The sequence below is a fragment of the Dysidea avara genome, chromosome 3 (genome assembly GCF_963678975.1).
Source record: "Dysidea avara chromosome 3, odDysAvar1.4, whole genome shotgun sequence".
NCBI lineage: Eukaryota > Metazoa > Porifera > Demospongiae > Dictyoceratida > Dysideidae > Dysidea > Dysidea avara.
In genome coordinates, this window is record NC_089274.1 from 29,227,449 (window position 1) to 29,247,784 (window position 20,336).

A 20,336-nucleotide genomic window follows, 5' to 3' on the forward strand; every position below is an offset into this window, starting at 1 on the left:
TTACACTATATTCAACTTCGCACGATTTGTTAATCCATCGATCGATTAAGGCATGCTGGTGAGATTCTCAGCCTCTACTTCTTATTAATTAAAGCATTAAATGGCGCGCTCTTTATGGTCGGGAAATACCCTGTGTGACACGTGTAGCATTTCCTGGAAATTCTAAGCGTAGCAGTTGGCAGGACTGGTTTTAATAAACTGCTAGCATTTACAGTTTTGTATCGTTTAGAACTGAAGCCGGGAGAACTTGGCAGAGAGATTTCAGTTTATAACTGTCGGTGAAAACTCTGGTCTGCTTCCCTGAGTGGCCTTCCTGCTCGGTCTCAGTTCACAGACCAGGTAAAACTTAGTGTATATTTGTACTTCGATTTTGTAAACAGACTAGAGGGCTATCCTTTTTTCTTTTTGTGTGGGGGTGGAGGTTTCCACACAAAAAGAAAAAAAACGTCGTCCGGCATCGTCCGGCAGTGTCACCCATAACTCGAGTATCAAACACACTAGTTGTATGAAAGTTTTTGGGTGAGTTCGAGGCGAGCTAGGGTTGGAGCGAGCGTCCCGGCGAATTCAATCAAGTGATCAAGACGTTCACAAAAGTAATCAAACACCTTGGAAAGCTACTTTTTAGCAACACGAGAATTTACTGGGTGATGGAACAGTCCGGTGATAATAGGGCCACCCAATTTTTGATTCAGAAGGTTGCCATTGATGTTCAACGTGGCAATGCTGCTTCTGTAATGGCAACAATACCATCATCCCAGGACTGGGCAGAGTTTGCCTCTCTGCCCACTGTTTAAGTGTTTGTTTATATTATCATTGTCAAAAATAATAAAAAATTTTTAAAAAAAGCATTTACTATGCTTTTACAGTTGACGATCAAGAATCAAGGCATTTTTATAGGTGAGATCAAGCAATCAAAGAGAAATTTCGATGATCAAAGTTTGGTTGCAAGTGTATCAACTGATGGTATGGAAGTGACTACAGATATACATCTTGAGAAATCATGGATCTAAACATTTACTTTTAGGGGCACTTATAGATGTTAAAATTTAATTTATCCAATTCATAAAATTTTTCTTTATTCAAATTTCCTGTTGTATGTCGGCACGCTCACATGTCATATTCTAATTAAAGAGCTCACACATGCGCAATATAGTAATTACATCATACATAATAATAATAGCTGTTCAGTTAGTTATAGCACTACTCTATTACATCACCCCTCCCCTTCATTATCAGCACACCTGGGCTGATCTCTGTATCTCATTGGAAGAACAATGTTCCTGGTACGAGTTTTCCTTGTAGCTGGCAAGGGAACATCACTTTTTGTTGGAGCTTTGGGTGCTCTTGACAATTGACTGCTATCATTGAGGTTCTTACCACTCACTGATGAATGGGACTCAGAAGTATCATATCTCTGCTCTGTAGTATCACTTTGTATCTGTTCTTCACACACAGAATCATTTGGTGTCTGATGCAATTCAGTACTGTCAACCTGCTCCTGGAATAATGAAAATGCCCACTTTGGCAAACTGGGGCATTTATGCTTTTCCCCATACCAATAGCAACCGGCTGGAAGGCCCATTGGACATGGTGACACTCGGTTCTGATGAACTTTGATGGTGCCATCCTCTGGGAAGTATATCTTGATGGCAGTCACACCTGTGTCAGTCAACTTCATGATTCTGTATGGACCGTGCCATGGTCTAGAAAGTTTTCTCTGCTTTCCTGACTCTTCATGTGGGAACTTAAGTATCCACTCCCCAAGTCGAAATCTGTCTGCCTTTGCTTTCTGATCATAATAAACCTTATATTTCCTCTGAGCCTCTTGAATAGTTTCCACCACAAGTTGTCTTGCTGAAGACAGTGATAAAAACAACTCTTCTCTGTAATCTGTCACTGAGATGGGACTCCACTCTGTAGGAGGTGTGAGTTCAGCTTCAGTTGGGGATCGGCAATCTATCCCGAAGAGCAAATATGAGGGCTTTTCGCCTGTGGTATCGTGGGGTGTATTCCTGTACGCCCACAGAACACCTGATAAATACTTATCCCACTGTGTACCAAATCTATTGACTTGCTTACATAGCATTGCTTTAAGGGTTCGGTTGAAATGTTCAACCATACCATCACACTCTGGGTGGTATGCAGTTGTGTTTAACTTCATACTTCCTAACCTTGCACACACATCTGACATCAGGTGACTCAATAAGTTTGTGCCTCGGTCTGAAAGAAGGGCTTCAGGCACCCCAAAGAGAGGAATAACTTCCTTGGTCAATAATTCAACTAGTCTAATTGCCTTCTGATCGGGTACTGCATGCATACACTCTGGGCCACTTACTAAAATAATCCTGAAACACTACCACGTGTTTGTTCCCACTTTCTGTCACTGGCAGATCCATAATGTCCACCCCTAACACTTGAAATGGTCTATTAACAGGTATTGGATGAAGTGGTGACTTCACATGCCTGCCACTTCCTGACACGAAAACACACTGGGGACAGTTATGACAGTGCTTCATAACATCCTCATACATACCTCTCCAGTACCAGTGTCTAACCAACATATTGTACAGTTTATTACCTGCAAAGTGTCCAGCACATGGGCCACTGTGGTTCTCAGTCATGATAAGGCTTCTCAGTGACTGGGGTACTACAACTCTCTTCGTATTCCCTCGTCGGCTATCAATGAAATACAGCACTCCGTTAGGTACACAAAATGATGGTGCTTGGGCCACAATACAGCGGGCTTCCTTCTGATCCTCAGGGAGCATATTGGTCCGTGGGTAATCTAACATACGTTTCACATCAGGATCCTTACTTTGCTCATCCACCTGGTCATACTTAGAACAACCAACTGCTGGGGTCATCTTGAAGACACTATCTATTGTAGTTGGAGCAGATTTCACAGCTGCAACTTGGGTTTCTTCCTCTGCCAGACCATTCACAGGAGCACTACCAGTAGGATCGTGCAACAGTGCATCAGCCAAGACATTGTCCTTTCCAGGACGATACACAATGGTTACCTCTTTGACTCCTCTACTAAACACTCTGGTCCACCAGCGGGCATGACGACCTGAAGGACTAGCAGTCTCTAACACAGCCTTAACCACAGAGTGATCCGTATACACCGTTACACAGTGGCCATACAAATAATAGTGGAAATGAGAAATAGCCCATACCACTGCCAAAGTGTCGAGGTCAGTTATATCATAGTTTTTCTCTGCCCCTGACAAAGCACGACTGGCATACGCAACAGGGTGAAGTCTGCCATCCTCCTGCCTCTGTGATAACACTGCACCCAGCCCCTGGTGGGATGCATCTGTCTCTAATACAAAGTCTACATCAAAATTAGGATATGCCAACACAGGGGGTGTAACTAACCTCCTCTTGAGCTCATCAAACGCAATTTGGCACTCCTGGGACCATTCAAATGCAGCATTCTTGCAAGTAAGACGATGAAGCGGCTCTGCTACTTTTGCAAAGCGGTTGACAAATCGTCTGTAATACGATGTTAGACCTAAGAATCTTCGTAACTCTTGGACATTCTTGGGAGGAGAGTAGTCTCTGACTGCCTCAACTAACTTACTGTTGGGCCTTAATCCTTCTGGTGTAATCACATGTCCCAAATACTCTACCTCACTTCTAATAAACTGACACTTTCCAGAGTTGACCTTAAGCCCGACTTCTCTAAGTCTGTGAATAACTTGGCAAAGATGATCCAAATGTTCCTGTAAAGTAACTGAAAATATCAGAAGATCATCAATGTAAGCAGCAGCAAAACTAGGTCCATTTTCTGGGTTCACTCCAGCCAGGACTTGCTGCATAAGTCTCTGAAACACGCTAGGTGCATTCTTAAACCCAAATGGCATAACTCGAAATTCAAACAACCCAAATGGAGTTGAGAACGCAGTTTTCTCTTGAGAATCACTGTGAACACGGATTTGCCAAAATCCAGATGCTAGGTCTAACGTTGAGAAGAATTTTGCCTTACCAAGTTCATCAAGCAAGTCATCAATTCGAGGTAAGGGAAAATTATCAGACTTGGGTAACACTGTTCAAACTCCTATAATCAACACAAAATCGGAAGGAACCATTTTTCCTCTTTACCAACACCACTGGACTTGCCCAGGGAGATTTTGATGGTTGTATGACATTCAACTGTCTCATCTTGTGCAACTGACTGGCAACTTCCTCTCGTGTGGCATACGGCATTCTTCTAAATGACTGCTTGATAGGTGGTGCCTCTCCTGTGTCAATCTCTAATTGTATCAAGTCTGTCTCCCCTCTATCGATCTCATCTAAGGCAAAAACATCATTATGGTCCATCAAGAACTCGCATAACAAAGTCTTCTCTGGTTCTGGCAAATTCGGAACAGTGATCAATTCCATAAATCTACCTCTACGGCTCTGGTTCTCTTGGATACTTTCCATTCTGATCTGCTTAACTTCTCCAGGTACAGCACAGTCATCTTCAGGTGGGATCATCACACAAGTCTCTTCTGCATCTCCCAGTAAGGCACCCTCTTCAATCCGTTCTGTAAAGCCTCCAACATTGTGAATTTTCAAACAAGCTTTGCCATCATCACTTGGCTGAAGGAGAGCTCTATCAATAATCAGACCAGTGTTCTTATATACAGCTCCATTCCCTTCCAACAACAGTGAAACTGGGTTGGCAGCTTTGTCCATTTCCACATGCACAGAAACTACAGTGCTCTTATTAGCAGGAATGGTCACTGGCTCTGAAAGACAAACACGAAAAGTCCTTACCAATGGGACTGCTGCTCCACCTGAACTGGTTGGGCGAATCTGACAATAGTTCACGACCTGGCCACACATTCTTGTGGTACTCTAAGATACCTAGCTGACTGCAGACCCCTTCGGACAGCAACAGCTGATCATGAGCATCCATCTTAATGTGAATTGGGGTGACTAACATCTTGCCATCAAATACTACTTGTAAATCTATTCTTCCATGTAATTTAAACTGCATTCTGTCATATGTACATGGAGTACGGTCTGCTTGCTTAAAATCTCTCTTCTTCAACCTGGCTGCTTTAGCAATCTTCTTAAATAGCTCACCACCCATAATTGTTATGTCAGCTCCGGTGTCTATCACGCCTGATGTAGGTACACCTTGTATCTCAATATTCACATATTGTGGTCTGCTACCTTGGTCACAAACTCTGACCATATCAACACTACTCTCTGAATCTGAGGAATACAATAGTGACACAGGATCCACACTAACTCTACTACTAGAAGGCTCTGACTGTGTAACACTTAAAGGTTTCGTACTCACTTGCTTATTAGTACCTTTACTACCAGTATATTGTGAGTTTGGAAGCTTGGCTTTGTCATCACTCTTAATGAGGCTTCCACTTGCCTCCTCCTTCTTGTTAGATGCCTTGCAGAACTTAGCTACATGGCCTAATTTGTTACAAATATAACACCTTCTGACATCTTTACTTACTGCCTGACTTGAACTCACACTACTATTTCTGCTTGCACCAGACCCACTTACTTGTCTGTCAGATCTATACTTAGTGTTTGTGAAGGACTTCTCATTGTCTTGACGCTTCTTAACCTCTGCAAGTCTTTTCTCCTCATGTTTTGCTGCCATACAAAGCTCTTTGTATGAGAGAGCACCTGATACACTAGGACTCCTCACAATTGACAGACGCAAACCCTCCTGGAGCTGTCCGTATAACATTACATCCTTTGTCTCCTTACTCATTTTCTCAGTACCATAAGCAATTGAATAAGCCTTCTCAAGTCGACAGATGAAATCTGAGACAGATTCTCCATCTCTCTGCATTGTTCGTCTAAAATCTTGGCCTGCCATGACCTTACTACAAGGATCAAGACGATCTCTCATGCTCTTAGCTGCTCCTTCTACAGTACAGATTTCCTCAGCTGTCAAGAGATTCCATTCTGCCAGGGCTCGCCCTTTCAAATGTCCAGCAAATTGTATTAACTGCTCCTCCTCTGTCCAGTTATTCCAGTTCGCCGCACGACGCAAACTAGGTAGCCAGTCATCTAAGCGAATACCCGCGTTGTCTCCAGAGAACATTTCTACTGGAGGTGCTTTCCCTCTTCTCGACTGTCGAGAAGTTATGGGCAGTTCTGTTATTGAGCCATCAATACTGGGTGTAGGTGAGTGACCTCTCTCTGTCGCTTGCCCTGCCAGTCTTAGCTTCAGTTCTGCAATCTCTCTATCCTTGGCAGCTGTTGTTTCATCAAATTCTTCTACTTGCTCACAGCTCATCTTCCAAATCTCCTTCACTCTTGTCTTACTGGATTCTAGTGCCTGTTGCATTGCTTGTAGCTGCTCTTGTAAAGTAACCTTCTCCTGAGTTAGTGTATCTACTGTGGCTTGTAGCTCATCTCTCTTGTTGCGAATTGTCTCCAGCTCATTGGATTCGTCTGTGGGCATGAGTGAATGCAGGGGCTCGTGACCACGTGCGTGTTCACTGCTGTCGTCCTGTTCTTCTGGCTCATCACTCTCCGGATTAACTGTGAGGAACACACCCTCATGGTCTGACAGCGTGAAGCTCCTCTCATCCTTATCTCTGGACAGTGCAACCTGTACGTTGCGAGAGTCACGGCCAAGCTCCGTGATCTTCCCTTCAATCATGAGCCTCTAATCACCAACAGAACCTGACATAGGCAGACCTAGTGCCTTGCCTAGACTGCGCAGCTGGCCAGCTTTGAGTTGCACCGAATTAAGAGCTACGTGTGTGTGGGTACGAGGGCTTCGTCCTGACCCCGCCCCCTGCGTGTTATCTACCACACCTGTTACCGATGCACTTTCATTACTCATTGTTGTTAAAATAGTACTTGAGAATATGACAAACTCACAGTTACTCACGGCTAACTTCGCTCAGACTTGCTGCATGAAAATCAGAAGAGTCACACTTTGAGCGGCATGTGTTTGGTGAGAATCAGCCTGATCTGTCCGAGATCTTGCGTCCAAGTGGAAAAGAAACATTCAGTCTTCCTTGACTTGTCCTCCAACGATGCTTCACTACAGGATTGTCATGGTACATTCGGATCTCAGTAGGACCTCCACTGTCGGCACGCTCACATTCAGGCACAAGTCATATTCTAATTAAAGAGCTCACGCATGCGCAATATAGTAATTACATCATACATAATAATAATAATAGCTGTTCAGTTAGTTATAGCACTACTCTATTACATGTACAATATTGGGGATTTAATAGGTATACTAACCCAAGGTTCCTGGGGTTACTTAGTATACTTCGTATATCAAGGGGTGTCACCTTCGCACTTGTGTAGCTTGTAGATTGATCTGCGACTGCGATCAAAGTCTTGACTGGGCACCTTGAATTGTAACTTGAAGCGTTTGTCAGTGCCTGACCAGTGACTTAAGCATTTCTTCTCCAAGTTTTGACATGTAGCATCTTCTAGGAGATTCTATGCCTTATAATTTTGTAAACTTGCTTTTGAAAATGTGTAGTTAGATTATGGGTTTTGAACTCTTCATCTCATCTTGACCTTTGACCCACTGTGGAGAGATTTAGTGACTTTGATTGTTGACTTTGAGATTGACTGCAGTTGCAGATCTACCTACAAAAAGAGCCTGTGTGACATCCCTTTTATGATTTTGTCTGCTGTACAGTCAAGTCCCACATGGCCTCTTTTCTGTGGCATGAGGTTGGGGTTTGACTGTTGGATGGTCGTATCAACTACACTATTAGAGCTGGTTGTTTCAGTATTGCCAAGTTGCAAAGTGCTTCACTTGGTTTCCTATTTTCCGTGTTTTTCACACATGGCCACAAACACTGTCCTATTATGTATAGTGCTGTAAGGGTTCATTTAATTACTCTTGCATCATCTTATTAGCATTATGCCTACCAATGAAACCAACCGCCATTTATTTGTCGGCATTCACAGCAAGCAACTCATGAGCCAGCATTAATCATGCAAAAGCTATGTATTTTTACATAATTGTCATTAATTAGTTGATTGGGTTAACAAATACAGTGAGATCCATTTGAAACAACTGAGTTCTAATGCAATTTTAGTGCATAAACAAGTGAAACTTTTACTATTATAGAACATATAGTTACTCTAATAGAATGTAAAAAAATGTGTCAAGCATTCTAATTAAACAGTCCTTGGATAATGTTTTATTGGCTGTGTGTTTCATACTTGTATGGCACAAATACATCTATAGCTATACATTTTTTGTAATGCTAATAGTTGGTATAAACTATGTATTATGTTGTATGTTTGCTGTTTTTAGAGGATAATGGCATCTTCAGGGGTAGATGCAGTTTGTCCTTATTGTCAAGTTGTCTTAAGGCCAGGTTTAAACCATGTATGCAATCCTCAAGGTAGTTGTTATTACACTCAGTTATCTGAAACCCTGGAGCATTCTCCTAATCTATAGCAGCCATGGATGGTATAGTAGAGCAGATACTTAGGTGTACAAGTAAAAGGAAAAATTAAGAATTTTAGAGATCAAAGAAAAATAGTGATAGCTAGCTAAAAAGTGGTGAAACAAGAAGATTGCCTATACCTGTAGATATAGTAGTGGACATCAGTCATAACCTATTTTTCTTTGATCTCTAATCCAACTCTAAAATTCCTAATTTTTCCTTTTGCTTGTTTGTTTACCTTTTTATAACATAATTATGACAAATAAACGAGCGCATATCACAATAAAAAAAAGAATGGCACCAGGAATACCATAAAAGTAATTTTGTGTCAGAATGCGTACCCCAACAATCAATTATGTAACGGAAAAAAGCCCAGTTCTTCATGATCCTTAATGTACAGTACTGATGTACTAGTGATTACTAACAGAAAACAAATAAGTGATTTTCAGATAACTGAGGTTTCTTGATTTTTCTGTTCATCAAAATGGATATATTACTCTTAACCATGTAACAGATCAAGATACCTGGCGTACACATCCTAGTTCTGAAGCAAACCAAAGTGTTCAGTCTCATCCATATAGTACACACCCTACTCGAAGCATCCAGACTGAACCAGGTGCAACTGTAGAGAGGAAAGTAAGGGTTACTCTAGTATGAGGTTGTATTCTAACATGTATTTTGTATCATGTCATTATGCTGTGAATTTCTTACAGAGTGATATTCATCATTCACCTGCTGTGCTACTAAAGCCTAGTGACTATGATCCATTACAGCATGAAATTAAAAAAGATTCTTCCCAACAGCTGTAAGTGTACTGCATGAATGTGCTTAAACAAATTCTGTTCTACATAAATTCTTCACGTTCAGAACAATTATCTTACTCTTAAAACCTAGGCTATGCCTTGCTAAAATAAGGAATTAATCAACCACATACAATTTGTAGTTCATTAATTACATTGCTAAACACTGCTTAGAAAATGGTATGTATAATATGCTTTGATCTTTGGAGGATAATGAGGTCTTTAAAATCCAATAAGAGACCTGCTAGCAGGTTCTTAAAATGGCTAGAAACCTGCTAGCAGAAAAGACCTCAAGCATCACAAATCTCACTTTCGATCATTGATTTGTAATGCTCCCTCCAAGCATATTCAGGCTGATAGCCTGCAGTGGGCGACCAGTCACCCAGGCCAACATGTAGTTAACCACTGTATTCATTTTATAGGCATACCTAAAGGAATTTGATTATAGGAGGTACAATCTAACGTTGTACGTATGTTTGTTGCAATGAACGGAGAAGTCCAGAAATAACACAGAAAATTCTGTTTAGTGCCCATTTGTTTTTAGAGTGTTTTTAGGCTGTTTTTGTCTTATGGATGGACTTTACTAAGACCTAAATGGGCAAGCTTCCTTGTAGAAACGTTATTTTGCACTACGTGTAATGTGGGCATGTCCATATTCGAAACCATGCCTGTTCTTTGTGCCACTGAAGGCACAACTTGTGACAACTCGTTCCCATTGTATAAATCCACACAAGTTACTTAATTCTTCAACACATGTGTTCTTTACACTGCTGTGATGCCATATAGGCACTGGCTGGCTTGACATTATTATTGATCAATGCCATTTCCCAGCGCTGTGCCAGATCCAAGTCTAACTGAACTTGTGAAAAGGAAGCGGTACGAGCTTCGATTTTTTTTTCAACACTTCGACAAAAGCACGTTCAGTCTTCCATGATTATTTTAACATTGTGTGATGATTTCAGTATGACCTATAACCCAATCCCACAATGACTCCACCTATATGCCCATATAAAATGCTGATAAATTTTCTAAGTCGGTTAGAGACCACGCCCTCAGATCTTTGTGCTAGGTCTCTAACCTACACTAAGGAATCGTACCTCAAAACTAAAACAAGCAATACACAGATCAAGTGTCTTCTTGATTGTTATACCTGGTGTGCACCCACAGCCACGGCTGTAGGTTAAGGTGTGCATCTGGTCTCCTGAAATTCTATTCCAAAAAGTCTGCACCCACGTGAGCAAAATGTTTTTTACCTGTACATAGGAAATGAAGGCTGTATAGATGCTGTATTAACCTTCCAGGTAATTTAGTCATGAGACAGTCTGACTTCCTGAATACGCTGTGAATGCCTATCACAATGGGTGTAAAACATTTAGTACAGTGGTTGCAGTCACTAAAGCACTGTCTTTTGGTATCCCTTCTTACAGTATCTAAATCACAGCCACTAATTGTTTTCGGCAAGGCAGTTAGGAAAATAAATTTGCAGCTGGCAAGCCTGAAATAATTACTAGATTCTATTATTGATAAAAAAGAGCTTTAGTAACAACAGTGTTGTATTTTTAGATCAAATGAATATTAAGTCATTCACATAATAGTGTAGTAATTGGTGATAACATGTATGTATAATTCATATACCGTATATGTACAAATGTTTAAGGGATGTATTGTTTTGCGGATTTAGTGGTTGCTTAGCTGTTTGCAAAATGTGCATCCTCAAAAATTAAGAATAACTCTGGTACCCTGAGTAAGTGATTCATGAAAATAAAACCTTAATCTGTGAAAAATACATACCTCGAAATTTGTACGTATATGATAATCAGATAACTATTAATAAATAGCACTGTTCATTATCTAATCTGAAGGCGTATAATCCAGGAGAATTAAGGCACTGAATACAGTGTCAATGGTTGCATTTCGTATACGTATTTCATTCTTAACTTAACCTTGGGAGTTAGATGCATAAAGGGGAGGAATTGAATTAGCATATCTATGATACACTCTAAATGTCTAGTTCGATTCCTCGAGAAGTTCAACTAAAGCAAGTACAAGGAAAAATTAGGAATTTTAAGTTCAATTTGGTATCAAAGAAATAAAAAGTAGTGAAACAAGGGAGGTTGCCTACACCTGAAGATATACTAGTGGGCATTTAATCCCTACTTTGATCCCTAATTGAATGTAAAAGTTTCTATTGTACTTGTTTGTTTACTTTTTTGTAACGTTATTATAACTGGTAAACCCGCACACATACATGTACTGCATCATACAGTACAATAGTACTGTATAGTAGGGACAGCGAAGGTGTGGGAGTGGCCCGTGATATAATATTAGCCAAAAACCTGCCTCAATTTTCCTCACAACAACATGACAGTATTGGTTGGGTAAAGTCAAGCCCAAAAGTGTCTTCAGATCGACCCGAAACATTTCTGTCAAGTTGCTACAAAATTTTAAAAAAATAATATATTCAATGGAATTTTCTAATGCCTGCCTTCAAGCGTCTGGCTACAGCTACAGCCCTAATTCTTTCACAGAAAAGTTTCTAATTCAATGAAGAAGAAACCTTTGGTATATTGATAAGTTTACATACAATGCTTGCACTATTGTCTTACCTTTTCGAATACACGTGGTTAGTTTAACGTTGTACTAAACTATTTGAACACACGTGGCTTGGTGGTTTTCAAAGTTTGTAGTTGATATCGATCAGTGAAAGCAACTTGTGGCAAACTAGCCACGTAAGTCAATAAATATAGTTTAGTAACAGCGTTAGAACCAATTCGGGTCATCCAGGTCTCACTTTACAGATTATCCAGGTCTGTCCCAGATTGGATCATGTGCTAAATTAATTAGTGTAATGATGTGGATGTGTAGTAACACATCATAGCGTAGCCCTGCTTCTTTCGTGAGCCATGCCACTTATGTAAATTACTGTCTGTAGGCATATGGTTGCCACGCCCATTTATCAATCTGTAAGTATGCACGAATCCACGTCCGTTATTGTCTGCAGACTTATGTAGAGCCACACCCACTAACCATTTGTTATTGTATGAGTCATAATCTAGTATATAGTACTGTGATTAACTCTATGTAATATTGTGACTGGTTTTGTGAAAAGCAGGCTATTTAGTGGTCATGAGTTTGCAAAAAGTTCACAAACAAGTACAAGAGACAGTAGGGATATTCACTTTGTATTGTTTTACAATATTTGGACATTACGTACTGCTCCAATCCAGCTTGTTTCAGTACTTTTTATTGCAGCACTATACACCGTCCCTACTCTAATTTAAAATTCCTAATTTTTTTCTTATACTTGTTAGAAGAAAGAATGGTGCCAGGCTTATTGTTTTTGTCTGAATGCTCACCCAAACTATCTGTCACTGAAATAGTGAAGCAGCCATTATGCTTGTTTTCAGCTATGTTCAGCCCATTACACAGCGTTACAAACAAAGAACACTCTGAGTAGGACCTCTGCAATCAATTCAGTCACAATGAAAAACAAACATACAGAAGCCATCATGCAGTGCTACCATGAATTGACAGTAAGGATAAATGGGATACAAAAGAAGACACAGGTAAGTCCATGAAGCATGCATTATATGTACTGTGGTATGCCAAAAGGCACCTGTCGGGCTGGGCTTGGTTATGCCGCCTAACCAATACTGCCAAGGTACCATGAAGGTATTGTGAGGCTGGTTTTTGGTCAATATTTTTATTGAGCGAGTGCAAACCTTCATATACAGTACTACTGTACTGTATGATTCTAGAGCATAAATTTGAGTCAGTTTTGTTATTAATGCACCTAGTATATGTGTTTATTCCTGGCACAGTCAGGGTAATTCCTATCTATCTACCCCAACTCCAATGCATATTACAAAATTTTTGCTTATTCCTTTGGGGATAAAATGCATGAGCACAGGATATTTTCATTAACTACAGTAACAAATTGATCTGTTGTGAACAATTGTTTTGTTTGATAAAATGCCATAGCACTATATATCATAGGGTATGATAGTGCTGTATGTTAGAGTTAAAGCACCGCCGCGCGTGTGTACGGAAAATACAGTACGAGGGTGTGTGTCGAGAGGCTAATACAGCACGAGGCGAAGCCGAGTGCTGTATTTGCCTCGAGACACCCCCCGGGTACTGTATTTTTCGTACACACAAGCAAGGCTGTGCTTAAAGTGTTATATTGTACTTCCTGGTCGTGTCTGACTCGGAGCGATTTTCTCTAGTACTCAAACCGCTGCGATTTTCGGTGATAAGGATATCAGTAAGTGTTCGTATAATCTATTTCTAGTTGTAGAACGAACTAATAGGATTAGTTTGGCTGTTTTAGCGATTTACAATGTCACGCACGTGAGCTTCACGATCAGACGATCAGTAAGTGTTTATACAATCCATTCCTAGCCGTGGAACGAACTCGTAGGATTAGTTTGGCTGGTTTTAGCTATTTACAGTGTGTTGTTTATGTAACATTCCTAAAATAAATTCTCCGCATAACTGTACTGTATTTGCCCAATTAGCTGCATAACTGTACTGTATGACTCATACAATACAGTCATGCAGTTGATTAGTACTGTATGGAGAATACGATACGCGGCATCGCTTTGATCCTCCCATGCAAAGTACAATATAGTAGGATCATGAAGGTTTGCACTTTCTCACAAAAATACTGACTAGAAGTCCGCCTCACAATATACCTTCATGGTACCTTGGCGGTGTTGGTTAGGTGCATTTTGACATACTGCAGCACGTACAATGCACGCATCATGGACTTACCTTTTTCCTCCCTTTTATCTTTGCTGACAGTGTAAGATGTCAATTCATGGTAGCGCATAAATGGTTTCTGTTGTGAAATTGTCTGTATTTTCCATAGTAACTGGATTTGCAGAAGTGCTTATTGTACTGCTCTTTAATTGTAATGCTACTGAACAAAGCCATTGTAGGTAATTGATAGTTCAGATGAAAACATTAAGTCTGGTACCATTCTTTCTTTTGATGCAGTATGCCAGTCATATATATGTTACAAAAATATAGGCAGATACATGGTGAGGTATTTGCCCCTTCCCACACACACACACACACCATAGGCGGCTTCAGGATTTTTGGTGACTGGTTTCTGATCATGAGCATAGCTAGACTTTTGGTGAAGACCACAAAAATGTTGAGAATAACTGCCCCCCACTAACTATATATTAATGTCACTGATAAAGTTCCTTATTTATAGCTACATAGTTAGCTACATAGCTTGCTACACTGCTGCTCTGAATACTGTGACTGCTTTATTAGAGTGATTGACTGCTCTATTAGAGTATCTTGATCTGAATGTGACTGGTTTCCGGAAACCTCAGAAACCCCCTTGATTTTTAATTGTTGATGTTGCTACAGCCATACAGGTGCCTTTCTGCAGTATATACAATGCATGCATCATGGACTTATCTTGTCCTCCTTTATGTCCTATTTATTTATAGAAGGTGTTGATTTGCAGTAGAGTGATGGCTTCCCTTTATTTGTAACATAAAATGGACCGTATTTTTCATAGTGACTGGATTGATTGCAGGAGGTGATTCTCATAGTGTTCTTCATTTGTAATGCTGTGTACAGGCTGAATGTAGCTGAAAACGAAGAGTAATGGCCACTTCACCACGCAATTATTGGTAGTTGAGACATACGTTCAGACAAACACATTAACTCTAGTGCCATTATTTTTTTTTGATGTGGTATGCGTGGGTTCTCCAGTCATAATTATGTTACAAAAAGTAAAATAAAAAACAATTAGGAATTGTAAGTTGGGATATAAATTAAATTAGGGATTAAATGTTCAGGTGTAGGCGACCTCCCTGATCAATACCTTTTTTATTTCTTTGATCCCTAATTATACTTATTTTTCCTGTGCTTGTTTTATTCTGATTTCTTCTTATTTCCAGGAATCCATTATTAGTTTACTCTGCTTCCATTGGATTTACGACTATGGATTCTATCTACATAGAATTTCATTGCTTATTGTCTGCTCAACAATGGGGTTTTGATGATTCCTCACATGTTTATATGCGGTTTGCTGCTCTACAAAACTATGACTGTTGTTATGGCCCCATGAAAATAATTAGGTATGTGCGTGTCAAGCTAATATCAGATCTGTATGTATGTGCATACATATATGTATCTATATATGTACCTCCAACTTTTTAAGTTCTTTAAATTATTACATTCACTAATTACATTGTTACATACACATGACTCGGTGTGTACTCTGCATTCACAAGAACTGTAAACTTTCATTTAACAAAAGTAGTTATCAGTAGTACTGTTGAAGAAGGGTCTCCCCAAAAGTGATGCATGCCACCTAAAATTCAGGCTTTAAAAATTATCCTAGAGACATCTTACGCAATGAAAATCACCTTTACGGAATGTGTGTCATGCGGCCCAAGAAGCCAGCGCGCCACACCGTGAGTATATTTACAGGAAGAAAGAAAACGTCATTTTCACACCTTTGTATCTCGGTGATCCCTTATCCGATTGGAACCAAATTTGCTACACAGTTGCCCACCAGCCAGGGGAGTTTACATTCCAAATATGAAGGAAATCGCTCCAGCCATTTCCGAGATACGAACTGCCAAAGTTTCGATTTTTTTCTTCATTTTTTTTTCTTCTGCTTCTTCGTGTTTGTGCACACTTGCAAAAATTGCTATAAAACACAAACGCGTACTCCGATCACCTTTAAATTTGGCACACCGAAAGGGAGTCCAAAGGCGAATCCTAGCATCAAATTTGGTATGAATCTGATGAATGGTTCAGGGGTTTTGACCGATTATTTGTGTAAAACAAGATCGATTTGTTGTCACGCCTACAGGGTAAACCACTTCATTGGAATGAGTTGAAAATTGCTATGTAGATGGAGTAACCATCGTAGGAGTGCCTTTTGGTGGTTTGAAAGGAATCGAGATAAAGACCATGGAGATATGGCACAAAACCCAACGTGTGTCACAATTATGCGATCGATTTTTATGAGTAAAAAAGTATTAGTTTTCACGCTACTAGGCAAACCGCTTAGAGCAATGAGCTGAAAATCGGTGTATAGTTGGAATAATCTTCATAGAAAATCCTTGCAGTAGTACAGAAGAATCGGATTACAAACCACTGAGTTATGATTCGAAAGCAACTCCGTGTAGCAAATGCGAGATTGAGATACTCTAATAGAACAGTCACCCTAATAGAGCATTCAGCTAATTTATTTACTCCATTATAGAATTCTATTACATTACAAGTTATTCTGTAGGGAGTTCAGCTGCAAACAGTTAAGCTTATAGACAGTTCAGCAAGAAGCAAGTCACCCTGTGGAGAGTTAAGCAAATATATCACTGTAGAGATTCAGAACATTACAAGTCACACTGAAGAGAGTTCAGTTATAAGCAAGTCATGCACCCTGTAGAGAATTCAGCTACAATTAAGTCACTCTCTAGAGAATTCAGCTACACACAAGTCACTATGGAGAGAGTTCAGCTACAAACAAATTACCCTGTAGAGAGATCAGCTACAAACAAAACACTTTGCAGAGAGTTCAGCTACAAACAAATCAACCTTTAGAGCAATCAGCAACAAACAAATCAACTTGTAGAGAGATCAGCTAGAAACAAATCAACCTGCAGAGAGATCAGCTACAAACAAATCAGCTTGTAGAAAGATCAGTTACACACAAATCAACCTGTAGAGAGATAAGCTAGAAACAAATCACCCTGTAGAGAGTTCAGCTACAAGCAAATCACCCTGTAGAGAGTTCAGCTAAAACAAATCAACCTGCAGAGAGATCAGCTACAAACAAATCACTTTATAGAGAGTTCAGCTACAAACAAATTACCCTGTACAGAGATCAGCCACAAACAAATCAACCTGCAGAAAGATCAGCTACTCACAAATCAACTTGTAGAGAGATCAGCTACAAACAAATCATCCTGTAGAGAGATCAGCTAGAAACTAGACACAATGTAAGGAGTTCAGCTACAAGTAAATCACCCTGTAGAGAGTTAAGCTAAAACAAATCAACCTGCAGAGAGATCAGCTACAAACAAATCACCTTATAGATAGTTCAGCTACAAACAAATTACCCTGTAGAGAGATCGGCTACAAATAAATCAACCTGCAGAGAGATCAGCTACACACAAATCAACTTGTAGAGAGATTAGCTACAAACAAATCACCCTGTAGAGAGATCAGCTAGAAACTAGACACAATGTAAGGAGTTCAGCTACAGGCAAATCACCCTTTAGTGAGTTCAGCTACAAACAAATCAACCTGCAGTGAGATCACCTACAAAAAAAGCACCTTGTACAGAGTTCAGTTACAAACAAATTACCTTGTAGAGAGATCAGCTAGAAGAATTCACCTTGTAGAGAGTTCAGCAACAAAGAAACCACCATGTAGAGAGTTCAGCTGCAAACAATTCACCCTGTAGAAAATTCAGTTACAAACAAATCACCCAGTAGAAAGATCAGCTAGAAGAAGTTACCTTGTAGAGAGTTCAGCTACAAAGAAACCATTTTGTAAAGAGTTCAGCTGCAAACAAATCACCTGTACAGAATTCAACTACAAACAAATCACCCTGTAGAGAGATCAGCTAGAAGAAGTTACGTTGTAGACAGTTCAGCTACAAACAATTCACGCTGTACAGAGATCAGTTAGAAGCAATTTCCTTGTAGAGAGTTCAGCTACAAACAAATCACCCTGTAGAAAGATCAGCTAGATTAATTCACCTTGTAGAGATTTCAGCTACAAAGAAACCACCATGTAGAGAGTTCAGCTACAAACAAGTCACCCTGTAGAAAATTCAGCTACAAACAAATCACCCAGTAGAAAGATCAGCTAGAAGAAGTTACCTTGTAGAGAGTTCAGCTACAAAGAAACCATTCTGTAAAGAGCTCAGCTGCAAACAAATCACCTGTACAGAATTCAGCTACAAACAAATCACCCTGTAGAGAGATCAGCTAGAAGAAGAGTTACCTTGTAGATAGTTCAGCTGCAAACAATTCACCCTGTAGAGAGATCAGCTAGAAGAAGTCACCTTGTAGATAGTTCAGCTACAAACAAATTACCCCGTAGAGAGATCAGCTAGAAGAAGAGATATAGTTCTGCTGCAAACAATTCACCGTGTAGATAGATCAGCTAGAAGAAGTCACCTCGTAGAGTGTTAAGTTACAAAGAAACCACCATGCAGAGAGTTCTGTAATAAATATACGTATTATATATATAACTTGTACATTTACTGATAAATTCAGAAATATTTAAAGTATTTAACATCTGCTTCATCTTTTCTTCTTCCTGCATGTGGTAAAGAAAAAACGACAAGTTAAAAAGCCCCAAAGCTGGCTTTGGGGTATACGAATACAAAAAGAAGTGAAATCTAATCCAAAACAGCCAAGCTGTAAAAAAAGTGTGCGGCCCCCAAAAAGGCTATGGTGAAAAAAGATGTGAAATCCAAGGTGGCAGCCAAGAAATGGCTGTGATGGTAGGTTAATGGTAAAAATTTTAATAACAACAATTCAGGTGAATTTTGTGCTAAGACCAAGCGGCACCAAATTCACCTGAATTGTCGTTATTAAAATTTTTACCATTAACCTACCATCATAGGCGGCGGAAAGGGGGCTTAGCCCCCCCCTCAGAATGATATCACACCGAAATTATCTTTCTTGTAGTGGGGCTGAAAACCGTGATAAAGATCGAGATACTCTAATAGAGCAGTCACTCTATAGTAAAGTAGTCAGTGTGTAGCGAGCTATGTAAGGGTTTTTATGTAGTTTATCAGCTAGAAATGGTGGTTGGTGAGGTGGAAAGCTCTTGTCAGTTGGTTATGACTTTTTTTTTTTTTTTTTTTTGGTCTCACCTTACCAAACTATAGAAATAAGTCTGGGTCAGCCCAGCCCCCCCTCATATCAACTACTTCCTCCGCCACTGCCTACCATCACAGCCTTTTCTTGGCTGCCACCTTGGATTTCACATCTTTTTTCACCATAGCCTTTTTGAGGGCCGCACGCTTTTTTTACAGCTTGGCTGTTTTGGATTAGATTATATTAGTCTATCTATATAGCATTAAAAACAAGAAAACACTTACAGGTGACTGGATATAGAATTTATAAAGAAATCACCGAAATTCGAATTTTTGTCTGCCAGCCTGGCTACAGTCACAAGGTGGAGGGCCAAACAAAGCAGAGCACGGCCACCATTTTATGCCACAGTAACAAACTCACCAGTGGCATGTAGTGTTGGGGCAATTACTTTTTAAAAGTAACTCATTACATATTATGTACTATTACTTGCAGCTAAAACTATTTAGTTACAGTTACAAATTACCCGTAACTATAATAATATTACATATTATATTACTTTGTGTCCACAGCCTTAAGCTGTCACATGTGCAACTACCACTTTATCACATGACATGATTGTGTTGTTCGAATCTTGGTTATACAGTAATTGTATTCAAGAGAAAGAAATTGGTCAATAAGCTTCATTCATTAATTCGAGATGGGCTTCGTTACTTCGTTGTGGCTAGGCATTACTCAGTGGATTAGCAACGAGATTAGTAACTTCATTACTTGTAGTAACAAAATTACTTAATATTAGATTCGTTACAGTAACTTTATTATGTAAGTAAAGTAACTTGAGTTATATTACTAGTTTTTATAGCATATTTTGTCATATACTTAGTTACCACAAAAAGTAATAATAATACGTAACTTGTACAAAAGTAATCCAACAATGGTGGCATGTGCCCAACAAGTGTGTGCCCTCTACGCCTTGTCTTTTCTTTTATCTTCAGTCAAGCTGGTAGTCGTTTTCTTTATGCAATGAAACCATATCGAGGCATTAATTTTATGTATCAATACTTTCCTTGAGCAGCATATTTATATGCCACAAAATTATTGAACTCAGTTCACGATAGGTTCAATACCATACTTATTAGTGCAATCTTGGTTGGTTAGTAACGATCAAGCACCGAGACCACACCTTGTAACAATCTACTTAATCAATCACGATGACACACTCCGTTATTATACTTTAACAATAGACTATCATCTTGCCTTCATTTCAAATTTTGTGATGCAAGAACTCTGCAGATCCCTGTAATAATACGAAACATGATATTTGT

At 39.6% G+C, this 20,336-nt stretch overlaps 2 protein-coding genes across 2 annotated transcripts in view; one reads left to right on the forward strand and one right to left on the reverse strand.

Annotated features, from left to right (window-relative positions):
* The first annotated feature begins 126 nt into the window (after window positions 1-126).
* The window catches only part of LOC136250635 (E3 ubiquitin-protein ligase rnf213-alpha-like), a 486,640-nt gene continuing 466,430 nt past the window's right edge, over window positions 127-20,336 (forward strand). Inside the window, exons 1-5 of the mRNA XM_066042860.1 lie at window positions 127-339; window positions 8,267-8,357; window positions 8,917-9,038; window positions 9,116-9,207; window positions 15,124-15,303. Of these exons, the coding sequence (XP_065898932.1) occupies window positions 8,273-8,357; window positions 8,917-9,038; window positions 9,116-9,207; window positions 15,124-15,303 (479 nt within the window). The 5' untranslated portion in view covers window positions 127-339; window positions 8,267-8,272. The remainder of the gene's footprint in view (window positions 340-8,266; window positions 8,358-8,916; window positions 9,039-9,115; window positions 9,208-15,123; window positions 15,304-20,336) is intronic.
* Window positions 4,715-6,631, reverse strand: LOC136248455 (uncharacterized). The gene has a single exon (XM_066040236.1). It carries the CDS (start codon window positions 6,629-6,631, stop codon window positions 4,715-4,717), a length of 1,917 nt encoding a protein of 638 aa, XP_065896308.1.